Source organism: Rhipicephalus sanguineus, chromosome 10 (genome assembly GCF_013339695.2).
Source record: "Rhipicephalus sanguineus isolate Rsan-2018 chromosome 10, BIME_Rsan_1.4, whole genome shotgun sequence".
NCBI lineage: Eukaryota > Metazoa > Arthropoda > Arachnida > Ixodida > Ixodidae > Rhipicephalus > Rhipicephalus sanguineus.
This window is the reverse complement of record NC_051185.1, coordinates 10,817,610-10,833,701: the sequence shown is the minus strand read 5'-3', so window position 1 is coordinate 10,833,701 and position 16,092 is coordinate 10,817,610. Positions and strand designations below refer to the sequence as shown.

Here is a 16,092-nt window from a genome sequence, read left to right as displayed (position 1 = left end):
TTCTGAATAAACATTGTTCGCGCTCCGTGTGTGTGTGTGTGTGTGTGACTCTCCCTTTTGTCCGTTGCCGTCGTCGCGCCTTACACTTCAAAATATGCTGAACAAACACGCCCAGTCTACCATTGTTACGTCACCCGCCACGGTGGTCTCTGGTTATGGTGCTCTACTGCTGACCCGCAGGTCGCGGGATCGAATCCCCGCCGCAGCGGCCGCATTTTCGATAGGAGGCGAAAACACTTGAGGCCCGTGTACTTAGATTTAGGTGCACGTTAAAGAACCCCAGGTGGTCGAAATTTCCGGAATCCTTCACTACGGCGTCTCTCGTCATCATTTCGTGGTTTTGGCACGTTATACCCCAACAATTATTATTACCACAATTCTGACATCAAATATTCCTTGTTTGCTATTTTTAGTTGATTTTTATTAGCATTTATTTCTCTTGCGATAACAAACCTGCCGGCAACCAGATGTACCAGCTTGTCTAATTAGTAAAATCGGTACACGGCTCCCGCAAAAATGTCTTTCGCCACGGCCGTGGAATGTCGTACGACCTTCAAGCTGGCGACCGGTTCTGCGTCGCTTACGCTCTTAAGTGACGGAACAATTGTTTAACAATTCGAAGAGAGTCGCAGCGAACCCCCCTGCCAAGCAGGAATGCATGCGTACCGGTGTCAGCAGCAGACGAGACAGCGCAAGACGGAAAACACAAGAAAAACAATTGTATACGGCCACGTCGCTGAAGTAGGCGTGGCACATCGTATGAGCTGCTGGGTTATCAAGCACAAGTCGCACTGCCACCAGGGCCACCACAGTCTACGTGAAAGCAGGTGAGGTGACTCTCTTGAAAAACAGCTGGCAATGAACATGTTTACAACAGGGTGCATCGATTGAACGCCTGTAGCTTCAGCGTAGAAATTATAGTATACTGCCATACGTTCTTGTACCATGGACAAACACTGACTCTGCATTTCATGCGACGGCAGCACCCTTGAACTTTCTTAAGAACACTGGTTTCATTTAAATACTTTAGTTTGTTTAGTGTGATGGTGTGTTTTGTGTAGGCACATTGTACATCAATTCATTCTTCCTCATACCCGCCCGTAGATGCATGGTCTGCCACCACGCAGACCTCTGCAGAGCTAATTTAATCGTTTATCTTTATCTCCGTCTAAAGAATACACACGCATCTGTCCATAGAACAGTTGTTCACATGACCGAGGCTGTGAGCAGCACGGCGTGTTGACATCTCAGAACACGAGGGCTTAAATAGTCTAATTCTAATGGTGTGTCGTTTCAGTAGCGTTGCTATAGGAACATAACACGCCGGTAATCACAACGCACTTTTAACTCATATTCTGGGCTTCGTTTACTTCAAAGTGAATTTCAGTATCACATGTTGTTCTACAACGTCATACGAACATTCGATTATTGTGTGATACCATAGTTAATTTCGTATGCAGATGAGCCATAATACCTTCCTGCGCCATTCCACAAAGAGCTTTTGCTTGGTAAATTACTCTTCGTCAATGTCGAGCCGATTTTCGCAGTGATATTACAGACATTATGATCAGCTTAACTTTCGTCTTCAGTAAAAACTTAACGTAAGACGTTTTTGTGAATACGGGACCTGGTTTTCTTCACAGATGTATAGCGCGAGATTGTAAATGTCCCGCAAGAATAGTGAGGCAACACCGTAGCCCACCGGCGTCGAAGTATTCCTCTGCAGCTAATCACAAATTTATTAGTAATTTGTGCCTCATATTACACTGACATTTATAATATATCTGTACTTGAGGCATGACGCACGTATTTGAGAACGTAGAAATGGGCGTCCTGAACGCTGAAGTGCCTTAAAAGCACACTATTGTTCGTTGAAGTAGGGTGTTATGCTACGTGTATGCACTTATAGGACACGGGACCGCAACTTTGCTGGGATTACAAGCTGACTGGCTGTGAAGGTACTCGCGAAACCCTCTCACAGATATCGACCCTTTTTGAGAGGAGTGTTGTTCGGAAGCCTGAAGAGCCCGCTGAAAATCTCTTATCCGGGACTCGCCGAGCTGCAGCCCACTCGGAAGAAGCCGTCCATCGAGTAGCACGCACGATGAAGGTAGAGGCAGTCGGCCAGAAGAGATACACCTTGGGCGAGGGACCCCACTGGGACGAGCGCAGTGGAACGCTGCTGTTCGTCGACGGTCATGGATGCCAGATATTCCGTTATGACCCAGAGTCCAGATCTGAGACGGAGGTCGTGCGCCTCGGTAAGTCATTTAATGTGCACTGATGGGCTAGTTTGTGAGCCATGATATCGATGAAGCAGCGCACAAAATACACAGTCACGCACACATATATGCGTGCGTGACTGTGTATTTTGTGCGCTGCTTCATTAACATCTTCCTTTGCAGTGTCATTTACGAATCGTGCACCTCTGTAACAGAGCGCCCGTCATTTGTATTTTCCTCTGTGTCCTACCCGCCACGGTGGTCTAGTGGTTATGGTGCTCGACTGCTGACCCGAAGGTCGCGGGTTCAAATCCCACCCGCGGCGTTATCTTTCTATAGAACGACTGAAAGTTGAGCAAGTCGTAGGTCTCGCGAACTTAAAAGGACACTAAATTGAAACAACCAATTAGTTTAGACTGGTAAATAATACTCTGAAAGCTCTAGCGTTGTTAATTTCAACACCACAGGATGCGAAAATCGATGTCAAATGTTTCACTTTTAAATTTCGCGCCGAAATCTCCGTTGGTGACCTCACGGACTTCAGCGTGTTTTTTTTTTTTCGTATTTTGGACACATTGGTCAACGAAATCTCCTGAAACTTGGTATTTGAAGTCTCTGGCTCCCTTAGAAGGCAGTGTACCTCATTTTTACCAATTAGGAACTACGTAGGTCCTAGCAGACGCCGTCAAAATCTATGACCTCGCTGCGACATGGAGCGGGAACTTCAAGGCGTCGGCGCCACCCGCATTTTCTTTTTGTGCGTTCTCTCGCGTACTAAGCTCTGCCTCGCAGCAGGGGTGGTGATTTTGGTATCGCGAAAGAGTAATTTACTATTACAACAAAAATCGTGTTTCTCTTTAGTGGCTCTCAGGACAGATGACGTATTCATGTAAAACAAGCGCTTCTACGTCATTTGTCTCGTCCAACATGGACGTTTGTCAAACGAGTAGGAATCAATTAGCCTGTTTATTTTTGATACCGCCAATTACTATGCCTAAGGGCAGGCTCTCGAAATAAAACAAAACGATTAGCCTCACAAAACCTATGACGAAAAGGCGTACTGAACAAGTTAGGGATTTATGACCCTAGGTAAACGCGTTAACATGGACACAAACGCTTAAATATGCCGATGAACTTTCTCTTGAAGTTTCTGAGCACTGTTTTACTGAAATCAAAGGCAAAAATGTAAGCCAGTGAATGTCTCTTTGACAGACACTACAATTGTTTCACGGCATCTGGGAGTCGCTGGTACTATCCAGTAGTGCGTTGCATGTGAGATTTGCAGACCTCATCGCTTGTTGTGCGAGAGCGAGGACAAAAAAAAAAAAAAGAAAAGAAGAAAGTACAAAAAAAAAACTCACATATTTCAAGGAATCCGTATTCGTTTCGACGGGACACACAAGAAAGATTCACACAATCCTTCTAGTGTGGATCCTGTGTCCCGTCGATTTGTTGCACTATACAAACTACAGTTATGTTATACCAACACGCCCATTCTTCAAGCTTGGCATGAATACGCAGAGGACGAGATCGGCAATTTCATCCCTTATGCCGAGGACAACCGCAAGCTGGTCGTCTGCATGGGCCGTGGCGTCTACAGGCTAGACTTGGACACCATGGAGAAGACGCTGCTCACAGAGATGCTTGACGAAGAATCGCCGGTGCCCACGCGCATCAACGACGGCAAGTGCGACGCCGTTGGACGCCTCTGGGCTGGTGAGTTGAACAGTGCTGCGGACCAGGGGCGTAGCCAGAAATTATTTTCGGGGCGGGGGGGGGGGGGTTCAACCATACTTTATGTATGTTCGTGCGTGCATTTGTATGTGTGCGTGTGTATACATGCAAGCAAAACTGAAAAAATCCGGGGGGGGAGGGTGAACCCCCCCCCACCCCCCCCCCCCCCCCCCCCTTGGCTACGCCCCTGCTGCGGACACTGGCATATTGAAGTCAGCATGCCAGCCTCACATGCCTTTAGCACTGTCGTATCACTTTCGCAGATCATTTGCGCATGATAGTAAATATAAGAGGGCTCTATTATCAAGTTCGCAATGTCACGCTTCACTATCATCATCATCACCACCACCATCAGCCTGTCTTATTTCTACTGCAGGATGAAGGCCTTTCCCAAAGATCTCCAACCCATCCTGTCTTGTGCGAGCCGATTCTATTTTATGCCCGCAAATATCTTAATTTTCTCGCTCCACTTAACCCTTTGTCGGCGCGAACTGCTTATTATGAACATGAGCGTCGGCAGGATTTTGTCTTGGAGCCCGAGTTGCATCGCAGCTGGGGGAGGGGGAAAGCACTAGCGTAGGTTGGGTGGGGGCAAATGTTGGTGTGGCTTGAGGGGGGCAAGTGCCCATTTTGAACCCCCTGCCGACATCCATGCTTATGAAAGGAATTTAAGAGCAGTTGGGCACACAGGCAAAAAACTGATCCTGCAAGTATACTTGCAAATAACTAAGCAGGCACGTAGCCAGGATTTTTTTTCGGGGGGGGGGGGGGGGGGCCCAAGGCCTAATTGTTCGAAAGACAGTCTTTCCATGGCAAAAACAAAAAAAAAGTTGCCTGGAAATATAGAGGGTTGGAAAAATTTCAAGGGGGGGGGCCGGGCCCCCCGGCCCCCCCCCCCTTGCCTACGTGCCTGTAACTAAGTACAAGTACACAGGAAGATATATCTTCCTGTGTACTTGTACTCAGTTATTTTACACAAGCAGGAGAAACTGGGAAAATCTTCTCTTGCGTTTCCTACTAACAAGCCAGAGCCACTGGTGTGTGAAGGAAGGAATCGGTGAAGCATATGAACTTTAATCCCCCCTCCCATCACTAAAATTTCTGGTGTTAATGTAGTGCATCGTTTTGTAAGCTGAATTCAATCCTAACCCTCCCTTTTATCAAATAAGTTACTGGCAAAACTCAACGCACTTATTCAAACCTGACAAAACTAATCGTCTAGCTCTGGGGCCACACTGATGGTTTCGTTTCGCAGGCTCGATGCCGGTGAAAATCGACACTCTCGACGTTGAAGGCATGGCCCGCGGAAAGAATAACCTCTGGTCCTTCTCCAAGGGTCAGCTGAACCACAAAATGGACAAAGTCAATCTGTCCAACGGGATCACCTGGGCGGGCGATAACAGAACAATGTTCTACAACGACAGCGTGCCCGGCACAACGTACGCCTTCGACTTCGACGTCGCTTCTGGAGACATCAGTGAGTTATACCTTACCTGAAATTTTATTCCAATAGCAGTTATATGGACAATCTCGGCGGGTTCTTGTCGTCGCTGTTGCCTCACGTTCCGTATAAGGTCTAAATCGATAGCATCGCCCCGCACATCATATTTTCTACGAGCGAGCGCTGGGGACTAATCCGGCTGAAGAAGAAGTGAAACGAGCTGGCCATCTCCGTCGCACTAAGGGCGCATGCGATAACATCGCGCCGCGTGCGAGGCCTACTATCGATGGCTGCTCTAGCAGATTGGAAACGGCCAGCCCGTCTTTCGTCGGGCAAAGGAGCATGAAGAGGCGCCGGTGGGGAGGGGGGGGGGAGCTGCGTCGCTCGAGCAGCAACTGCAAACATTGATCAAAAGGGTGCGGTCGCCGCCGCTATCTCGACAGACCTCAGTAGACGGCTCGTATACTCTTGTGCGTGCTGTCCTTTCACCGCTTACTCCGTGTTGAGACGACAGACAGCACAAAAGCCGCTTCTCTTTGAACGGCCGTATTCCCTTCACTTGCACCAGCATTTTGCAGAGTTAGGCCGAGATCGGATCGAAAAGAGTAGCTGGTAGCCTTATCGCATAACGCTTCCACTTCGTTGCTATCGCATTCATCGCTCTGCCCTTGCGGCGAAGCTGATTTTGTGTGTGTGTGTAAATAGCGCTATCCGCCAATTATCTTTCATACCGATGGACGTGCGAGGAAAGGTAAAGACGTTGGAGGAACATGAGAAGGAATAGACGAAAAGACAGGAATGCTAGCCAGGTAACGATGTTGGAAAGTAAACACGGACTTGCCCAGATTCGAGTATACGAGACTTCCGAGAGCATCGCACGCTTGTGGGAAGACCTTGCATCCTGCAACGTGTCAGTCAATATTGCCGCGAATATCCGAAGAAGATACAGTGTTTTCAGCGTTGCCTCTCGGGTGGTTACATCACTTAGCTAGGGTGCCAGCTACTTCAGCTCGGCGGCGGCGGAAGGTGAGGGGAGGCACAGAGGCACAAGCATATAAGTGAAGAAATTGTCGAAGAAAATAGCACTGGTTGAACAAGGACACAAGAAGAAGACACTCAAGACAGGCGCTAACTTCGAACATCTACGGATGACGCGAGTCGCGTACCTTGGCAGTGATGGACTTCGGAAAACGATGTCTGCTCGTAATTTCAGGTAACAAGCGCATTCTCTTGGACTTCAAGGCGACTCCAGGATTTCAAGAGCTGGGCCATCCCGATGGCATGACGATTGATGTCAATGACAAGATCTGGCTCACGTGCTGCCTATCCGGCCTGGTGCTTCAGGTGGACCCAGAGACAGGCAAGTCTTCTTCCCAACAGTGCAAAAACCCGTTTGAGACGTGGTTTGGAAGCACTCAAACCCTTAATTGCAACAAGTGAACAAGAATTTATCCCGGCGAAACGTAACGCATACGTATTTAGCACGGAAATTGGCGAGCAATATTTGGCTATATAAAAGCCATGACATCCCTCGCCCGTTCAAGACATGTGACTGTCACAAAACTCTGAAAAATATACACATCTTTTGCCATATAGAGGCTACCACCGAGAGAGCAAGGGATTCAGATTTTAGTGGAGTGCTGGAAATGTTCGCCTGGTTGATCGCCTGGCTCGCTATTCCTGCATTAAATTGGTGGCTTGCATGACACGACCGAACTAAGAATGTTCTAGTTTCAATACCTTGGCTTCGAAAAAACACTCAGGAGACCAATATATTTGTTTTGTAGTAATGTATAAATATGCTGAGGTAATGATGAATTAGCAGTCAGCCCAATAATTTGTGCAAGAGTACGATTATCTATATAAGCATATAGTCACAAGAAACCATGATCATGAAAAGGAAATTGACAGAATAGAATTGGAGAGCATGCGAGCTTTACCATGTCCTGCTGTGAACATAAATGGTGATAATAATGTATTCAGAGGTATTTGGGGAAAAATCTGTGCCGGCGATCTCCCAAAGTTAATTTCCAAATCACATATCCCAGCGACTGCTCCCTCAGAGTAACGGTAGCCAATCGCAAAGACAATGCCTTTGTGTATTTTAGGCGGTAGACACGCTTGTAGGAGCCGTAACTACGTTATGGCAACCATGTTTCAGGAATTACCTATATTATTCCGGTTTGAATATTTTTCAAGTCTCCTGTCTCGACACCCATTATGTTTCCCAAGTAAATTAGTTGTCTAAACATGACACTCTTTATACTGATTTTTGTAATATATTTCTTCTTCCTTGTCATTTCAGCTAAAATACTGACAAAGGTCAGCTTCCCGACAAAATACACTACGTCGTGCTGCTTCGGAGGTCGGAACTACGATACGCTCTACGTCACGTCTGCCAACTTCCCACCGGATGCGACCCAACACGAAGATGGCCTCCTTTACCAAGTCACTGAGCTCGGTGTTAAAGGAAGAGCAGCTTTCGAGTTCGCTGGCTAGTGGGTGAGATCAACGGCAATTGGATAAAGCAGGCACATAAATGACAGCAATATGTGGAGGGAGTGCACTCGCATGACATCAGTGTACAATGGTGCTCAATATAAGTTGCAACACAGTGGCCATGGTTGAAGCCCCAAGCCTACACTGTCACTGCTGTTACCCCAGAAAACTTGAAATTGGTTTTGGAAATACCAGTAGTCGAAACATTGCTTAGGTACTTCACTGACATATTTTCACAGTCGGCGTCACCATGCTGTGTTGACGCCGCTTTGGCCACAGGCAGCATGCTGCAACTCATATTGGGCGTGACTGTACGTCAGGGGTCTCAAAACTGGGACAGTGGGCTGGGACAGAGAAAAAGGCTGGAGCTTGGGGAGGGGGGCGGAGGGGGTTAAATAAAATGTTAGCTAACGTTGCCATTTGAAAGAAGGCATTTCCGATGCCTCATATATGGGTCATTTCTGAAGGGCATTTGACGTCAGGTTTCGAGAAACATATCGATACCGATCTCCAGGTTGACTGAAATCTGGATGCCGATTCTGAAATATAGTTTTGTTCCACAATTATGTTTTAACACATGGTGATCACATGGTGTGTGCCAAGAAATAAAATGGTTGAGGCCAGCCACATCTGCGTAGCTCATGGACGTACTTATTAAGGAAAAAAAAAGGGATGAAGACAGCCATGTGCGGGCTGGGCCACTATAGAGAGAGGTCTGCACATACGGGCCACGTGTTTCAGACCCTTGATGAACACCATCTAGTTGCACAATACATAGCTTCCACACACTGTGCTTCTGGAGGTAAGCAGATCGAGATTAAGTGCAGCTTTTCGCCGTGATGCCTGTACAACAATACGGCTCTCTCAATGACGTCAGTGCTTACCTCCTTGATGCAATGCACAGGATCGCAGAAACGGCGCAGGTTGGCATTAAAAAAAGAAAAAAGTAAGCACGAGAAACACAGTGAGAGAAATGTTGCCCAGGATCCCTAAGCATATCCTTATTAGAACACAAAAGGGTTTCTTTCGGCTAAGTTGTTATGGAGGGCACTGCAAAGTGGCTTTGCTGAGTTGTACTGAAGGCCGACTGATACGGTGGACAAGGGCATGTCCCTTTGCATAAGTTAAATCGGTGCCCACGTGATGCAGTTGTCAGCTCGCTTACCCAGTGCGCAGACTATTCCTATGCGCTTTCTCTGTGGAACGTCACACCGGGCCTTCATCTACGTCATATCAGTGACAATGTTGCAAGGTGCTGCCAACTCAGATGAGCACTCAAGCTTACTTTAAAACCAAATTAAAATATCTTAATGGTAATGTTCGCCACTAATAATCGGCCAGAAGTGCCCACGTATACAGGACAGTCAAACAACACAAACATCTCGAGGTTTTGATTTTGGTGTCAGGGGCCCTTTAAATATGCATGAATCAGTCACACAGTAAAGGTGTGGAAACATGAGAATGACAACGCGAGTGTCTTTTGTTTAGTTTTATGCATGCTATATTGAACTGCCCGAAATTTCGTAGATCTCAGTGGAACAAGGGTAAAGCGCTGGCAAATTTCTGAACATATACACAGTATGGACTTATTTTGTGCAAATTTTTAGGAGGGTTCCACTTTTTGTTGTAAAAAGGAAACAAAGGAGTATATTGATTATGATCCTGCATAAACTCCGATGCAAAAAGCGTGGCGAGTAACATCACGTAATTCTGCCACTAAGGAAATGTCAACTTCATACTCGGACTGCTGCCACATCCACCCAGGAAAATGGGTGTGCATAGATACATGCTGGAGGTACTCAATCTTTTAGTCTGCAGTTACTGGTCAGTCTTTACTGCTCTTTTACTGTGCAAAGTAGTAATGTCACAGGGAGCTCTGAGTTCAAGCACAAATCCGCTGATGTCGCTGATGCAATTGATGCAATGCTGTAGTGCACTTTAGACCATCTCGATTGCCAAGGTAATTGAGATACAAGTGTGACGCTAAATATTTGTGCAACACAGCGTTGTCACATTGTCATGCCTTTGCCATTGCCATGCCACAATTGACACCATGACATTGACACTGCCATAATGAGGTCGTTGCTATGCCATGGACTGCTTTGCACAGTAAATCACTCGGGTCTGTTTATTCTGCTTCGTATCATATTGCTAACATAAGACTGAGTGCTCTTCCTTCGCAAAATGCGATGCGTACTGAATATACACCACAGAAAGGCGCTATAACATTCAGTATTTTATTAAGTTCTGTTCTGTACATTAATCAAATGCCGGCTATCATGTGCATTACACATATTTTGTGTAGTACTTCCTGTCATACTTGCTGATCCACCGAGCAGAGTCGTGCATCTTGTAGTCTATGACCCGCTCGATGCTAAACGGATTGATGTTCTTTCTCTCTAGCTCTTCCTCTTCAAGCCTGATTTCTTCAAGCACTTGGTTGGTGATTGGTATGGCATCCACAGGAAGCTTGTGACATACCTAGAAATAATTGTGCGAAACATTAAACAGCACAGGAAAGCAATAATGCTTTGACCCGATTTTTCTCGCACTTGAGTATTTCTTCTGCTACTCTAAGGCCACAACTAGTATTCAAGATGAATAGATTGCTTTCATCTGAGGCTCTTCCAGTGATGTGCCTGTGTACCCCATGAAGACCAATTACAATCAAATTTAGGGATCTTGAAAACAAACCTTAGATTCAGGGCTGCCTCTATGCAAAATGCTATGCTTAATTAAAATACAAGTGGGCGCTTTAAAAAGGGCTGACAAAAGTAGGTGTTATTCATACTGAAACTGACGAAAAGGTTGCCACTGCTGCTCATCAAAAGTAACTTGCGACTCGAAACGGGTGGCAGATACGCATTATCCCCAAGATCAGTTGTAGCCGGTAACTGCCTACGGTTCGCTGAAAATTTTAATTGGAAATTTACGGGGACTTAAGTTCTACTAAACCCCTTCCTCAACACACACATAGAGCCTATTCAGGCGCTCTCAGTGCTTAATACAAAAACTAAACATAGCAGCCCTGCAGCTTTGCCAGTTCATTCATTTTTTTTTTTATTACAATACCCACAGCGCCTTTCGGCATTACAGTGGAGGGGGGGGGGTACAATACAAACATAGCCAACCAAAAGCAGGTAATTGAACAAATGTACAGCGGCAAGTAGCCAAATGGACAAAAGAAAAGCAAAACAGCAAAACATTTTTAGTACTGAAAAAAAAAAAACACACAAGCAAGTACCCCTCGGGGATCACATGGACTATTTACAATACAAGTTCTCAAGAGAGGAAGCAAATACTTAATTGCTTAAATAGTATATTGGTGCTAATATATAACCAATCCTAGCCAAAGCAAAATTTTGCTGCAGTTGGAACAAGTGAAAGGTAAGTGAACTATGAAGGAAATTTAATAGGATGCACTTACCTGCTCTAAAAGTGGCTTGATTTCCTCAAACTCCACGTGGCCGCCAATTTCGATGATGACACGTCCTGCTTTGATGGGTGTCACATAGTGGTCTATGGAACCTTTTCCTTTACCCATTCTTTTTCCCTGGCCCTAAGGTCATATTAAAACATAAAAGAAAAAAAAAACGGAGCTCACACAACCAGTGAAAACATGCAAACAATTCGTTATATGCATATGTGCTCATACATAATGAAGAGGAATACATGCATAAGGAGTTATCGAATATACCAGCATATCTACAATGCTTATCCTCGATACCAGCATGTAGTGAATATACACCTACTGCATGGCACAACTACATATTAGACATAAGGAAGCTATATACTTGTCAGGTTTATAAAAATAAGGTTTAACTGTATGCATACTAGTGAACTGACACATGTGATCCAGCAACAGCGAACATGCCATGATCTCACACTACGCACATTGACAGCCAAGCAGAGCAGGTGTGGAAAAATTTACATAATGTAGTAGGAATGTTTAATATTCCTCATTTCAAACGCGATTTAAATCGGTAAGTTTTGGATTGTAGTGTTTAGTTGATAAATTCTGTTTATTCAAATATGCAATTATATATGATGCTACATGGGAGGCTACTGATCATTCAGGAGTGAGGCTACACTGGAAACTTCCAAGTTCCTATCGCAGACCAACAACAAAAAGCAATAACCTTAACTTCTAGCTCAGTTGCATTAAGACACTGCAAAATAGCTCCAAGGTTCTTGAAGAGAAAACAAATCAAATTTTATTTTAATAACAATGACCTGTAGTACTGCATATTGTGCTTATGAAATAAGAGCATCTCCCAATCCTAAACACCTATAATATAAAAAGTCCTGCAGAAGAAAACATAGGCAGACAAGAAATGTTTAAAAAGATGACTACTACTACTACTTTGTAGGCAACCGGTGGCTGTAAGCCGATTGCTTTTTAGTATGATGGGCTGGTGGGCTAAGCCATAACACTGCTGTCCAGGCCAATGGCTCATGCAACTTTGCCTATCTCTTCGTCAAAGGCGATGACCATAGTGCCACCTAAGTTCTTTATGCCAGCAACAAAATAGAAGAAGATAAAGTTATCAATGGTGAGCTTACAAAGTTTAAGGAAACTTACGACCTAGTGCATCAAGTATCAGCTCATCTTCTTCATGCCAAACATGAGAATCTTAACATTTGCATATGTGAGTGCAAAATGAACCCGAAGAACAAAATAAAGAGAACATAGGTCCAGGCATGTGGACAGACATATGCACAGAGAAAAGTAACACCTTTTTGGTGATAGGTTTCCATGGCGGATCGATCCTCCACACAGCAAACATCCTAGTAACATCAAGTTTCTTGTTTATATTGAGACGAATCATGTCGATGTGACCTGGACGAAGGAAGGCACCCGACAGGGCCTGGAAATCACAAAACAAGAAGCACTGCTTTAGAACAATGTGCCGTGTTGTTGTTTAAAAGAATGCTGCATGTTGAAAGCAAACCCTGTAGTACTTTCCATGCTTTCACATGCTGGGTGAAACGACACATTTTTCAGTGCCTGCAAACACTTTATTGCACGTTTTCACGAGTAGGTAAGGGGGCCTTGACCTAAGATTTTCAAGCTTAAATAATGCTTTGCAAGTCTATACACGCTCCACAGAAAGCTCACAGAATTTGGGTGAGTTCAATGTGGTAGAAAATCTCGCGTATAAAATTTTTTTATATCACAGCTCAACTGTACAGTCTGGATACACCGACACGTTACTAAATAATCTGCGTTCTGTGTAGCCAGTGGACACAGTTGACACATGGCCCATTAATCTGTACTCTTTCTGTTGTATTCTGAAAGAATAGTGGGTGCAATGCAATGGCAACACAACTGTTATGCCACTTGGTGCCAGAGGACGCAGAAAGAGTATTGTCTGAAATGGCAAGCATGTGGTTTTGAACTTGAATACGTATAGGGCCCTAAATTGTTTTATAGCAAAGTTCCTCTAGTTCCTCAATATATTTGGAAAAGAAAAACAAACACACACACAAAAGCTCATGCATGAAGATTACAGCATTGTCATTTTGTGCACTTAGAACAGATATAAAACAACATATAGAAGAATTTTGCAAATTGTATAGGCCAGGTTGTCTAATGTGGACGTATAAGATGCACTAGCCTGCAGCTTATGCCAACACAGTTCCATTGCTTACCAGAGTTTTGCTAAAGTCCCGTCTGCAAGTTATTGCTACAATTCAGATGCACGAAAAATATATTAAACTGTCTAATTCAGACGACTCAGTACTATATGACATTTATGAAAATGCAATATTCTTTCCATTGCTGAGTTATAAACTGACGCTGTAAACTTGATGATTCATTTTGAAAAAAAAAAAAAAATCATGATTGTTGTGCCAAATAAAAAATTCATGCCACAAACACAAAATATGTCCAATAGCAAGTAGATTTCAAATTTTTTTGTTGACATGCAAACAATCCTCAACAAAGTTAAGCAGGCGGATGATGAACAAATAATATTTCTGTTTGCATGAATTCGGATAGGAACTTGCAACATAGAACTTCGCCACAACTTGTAGGTTTGGGTGAGTCGGTCCATCTTGCGAATAACTTGAAGCGGCGTGAAAAAACGAGGACAATGAAGGAACACACACAACAGGGCCAGCACTAATCCTGTTATGTGTGTTTCCTTGCTGTCCTCGTTTTTTGACTCTGCTTCAAGTTATTCACAAGAACTTTTCCGTTGGTAGAGCCACAATGTAGCTACGTCGATTCCCCTCTGCCAAACCTACGCATCTGCTCATGGGTGTGCCACACTCACCATTATGCCATACTGGTTGTACAGCAGCCTGTTGTGCACGAGCTCGGGACCACGGATGGTGGCCAGGTCTTTGAACATTTTTGGAGGCCGCACGCCGAATGGGTACGTTGGCACCTTTTCAAGGACGCGTAGTTTTCTCTCCTCTGGGAACTCCACACCTGAGAACGAAGTGGCAGCAGAAGCAAAGACAAAAGTAACAATCCCTGCCTAATCTTTGGGTGGTGGTTCTTAAATTTGCTCTTTCATTAAATAAGTGATGCCCTTTACACACCTCACAGAATCATACACGCTACTGCTGGCACCGCATGTTAATTATTAATTACATATAGAACCGCATGGTAATGCGAGTGTCATCCTAACTTTCACAGTTGTCCTCTCCTCCTCCTTTGTTTGGGTTGGAGGAGAGGGTACGAAGCATATACACACACGCGCTAAGGAAGGCAGTTGCAGCCTGGTTGCAGCCTCGAAGAAGGCAAGTCCGTTTGTCGAAATGTCAGCTCCAGCGACACTATATGTTCGTGAATTTTTATCTTGCCATCCTAAAGATCACTCAGGCAAGGCAACCACACTGTGTTCAATATCAACATAAAAATGAGCAATTATTAGTTGTTTTTTTTTTTTGCTTACACCTGATGCAGACGAGTGTAGTGCTGATTGAACTGCAGCCAATCAGGGCAGTCTGCTTGTTGCTGGCGCCTTCTTCTACGAAGAACGTTTCACTTCACACCTCGCCTGAATTTGCACACAATGGCTGCGAGTTCTTGCCCAAAAAATGATGCATTTAATCTAGGCCAAGTATGGACAAACTAGAACCAAATACTTTGTTAATGTTCAGTGCACCAGGATGGCCGTACACACAACGTCCGTGAGCAAGAACTATGTTTTTGCTCACGCATGCGCAGCGGCATTTTTTTTCAAATCGTCCAGCTATGAGGGCACACTTCCGTAGACGTCCAACTTTATCAAGTGCGATTCACATGCTGACAGCACCCTACCTTCGAACGTTGGAGGCACCTTCCATAGCTTGAGGCCCGCACAGCTGACCACTTGTGGAACCCGGGCTTCATGAAGCGGAAAGTAGAGTTTGAGATGTTAAAGTCATGAGAAAAGTAGGCTTTCTAGCAGAGCGTCAAATTGGGCTAGTTGGTTTATGATCGATTTTAGTATGCGCTGACTTACAAGGCACCACAGGGATCACTGAGACAAAGGTTAAAGGCCATTACACTTGCTAGACACGCTTTGTCATTAACACGTGTTTCTGTTCCTTGTGTGGCACTTTTTTCTTTTTTTTTACACCTGTGCCACACGGCCATCTCCAATCGCGATCGAGCGATTACGATTGGCACTCTCCAACATCCTGCACAAGTGATCCCGATCGTGTTCGATCGCAGTTGAAAGCTTAACGTGCGACAGCCTACTCGAAGTTGGGTGATACAAAATACGCCGCCAATATGACTGCAGCACACAACGAAAATGGTGCATTCCTTGAAACTAATCTACAACACACTCCCAATGTCATCAACCATTGCGACCGAAGTAGACTACAGAGATGCACACATCGTGATCGGCAATGTATTCAGAAAGAACTAAGGCTTCCTACAGTATTTCTTGCTCGTGTTAGTCGTACGTTGCCGCTAGAACTACAGAAAACGGATAGTACTTACACTTGCAGCTTAACAGTTGCGCGGTTTTCGACGCAACGGCGAGCATGGCTGACCTGGGGGCCGCCATGTTTTTCACTGCAGTGGTTTCTCTCGCACAAATGAACAAGCGAAACCATGAGAAACTAATTATATATACGTCAAAACATAGCAGGAAATATTCATGCAATTGTTTCGATTGATGCTTAATTTTTGTTATTATTAATTAGCTTCATTCATACTTTAATTAACATCATTATCACCATCATCGGCGAGCG

At 44.7% G+C, this 16,092-nt stretch overlaps 2 protein-coding genes across 3 annotated transcripts; one reads left to right on the top strand and one right to left on the bottom strand.

Annotated features, from left to right (window-relative positions):
- The first annotated feature begins 732 nt into the window (after positions 1 to 732).
- LOC119407020 (regucalcin) lies at positions 733 to 10,423 on the top strand. Of its 2 annotated transcripts, none has more exons than XM_037673846.1 (7): positions 733 to 827; positions 2,067 to 2,261; positions 3,744 to 3,938; positions 5,212 to 5,433; positions 6,611 to 6,757; positions 7,703 to 7,899; positions 10,300 to 10,423. In XM_037673846.1, the coding sequence occupies exons 2-6, from the start codon at positions 2,105 to 2,107 to the stop codon at positions 7,894 to 7,896; spliced, it is 915 nt and encodes a 304-aa protein (XP_037529774.1). In that variant the 5' UTR covers positions 733 to 827; positions 2,067 to 2,104; the 3' UTR covers positions 7,897 to 7,899; positions 10,300 to 10,423. The 2 variants fall into 2 exon arrangements, with proteins under 2 accessions (XP_037529774.1, XP_037529773.1); XM_037673845.1 differs by having other exon boundaries at positions 1,982 to 2,261.
- LOC119407022 (39S ribosomal protein L16, mitochondrial) lies at positions 10,116 to 16,064 on the bottom strand. Its single transcript, XM_037673847.2, has 6 exons — positions 15,839 to 16,064; positions 15,170 to 15,235; positions 14,175 to 14,332; positions 12,633 to 12,764; positions 11,324 to 11,455; positions 10,116 to 10,377 (listed from the first exon to the last, which is right to left on the bottom strand). The coding sequence occupies exons 1-6, from the start codon at positions 15,903 to 15,905 to the stop codon at positions 10,183 to 10,185; spliced, it is 750 nt and encodes a 249-aa protein (XP_037529775.1). The 5' UTR covers positions 15,906 to 16,064; the 3' UTR covers positions 10,116 to 10,182.
- Between the last annotated feature and the right edge of the window lie 28 nt (positions 16,065 to 16,092).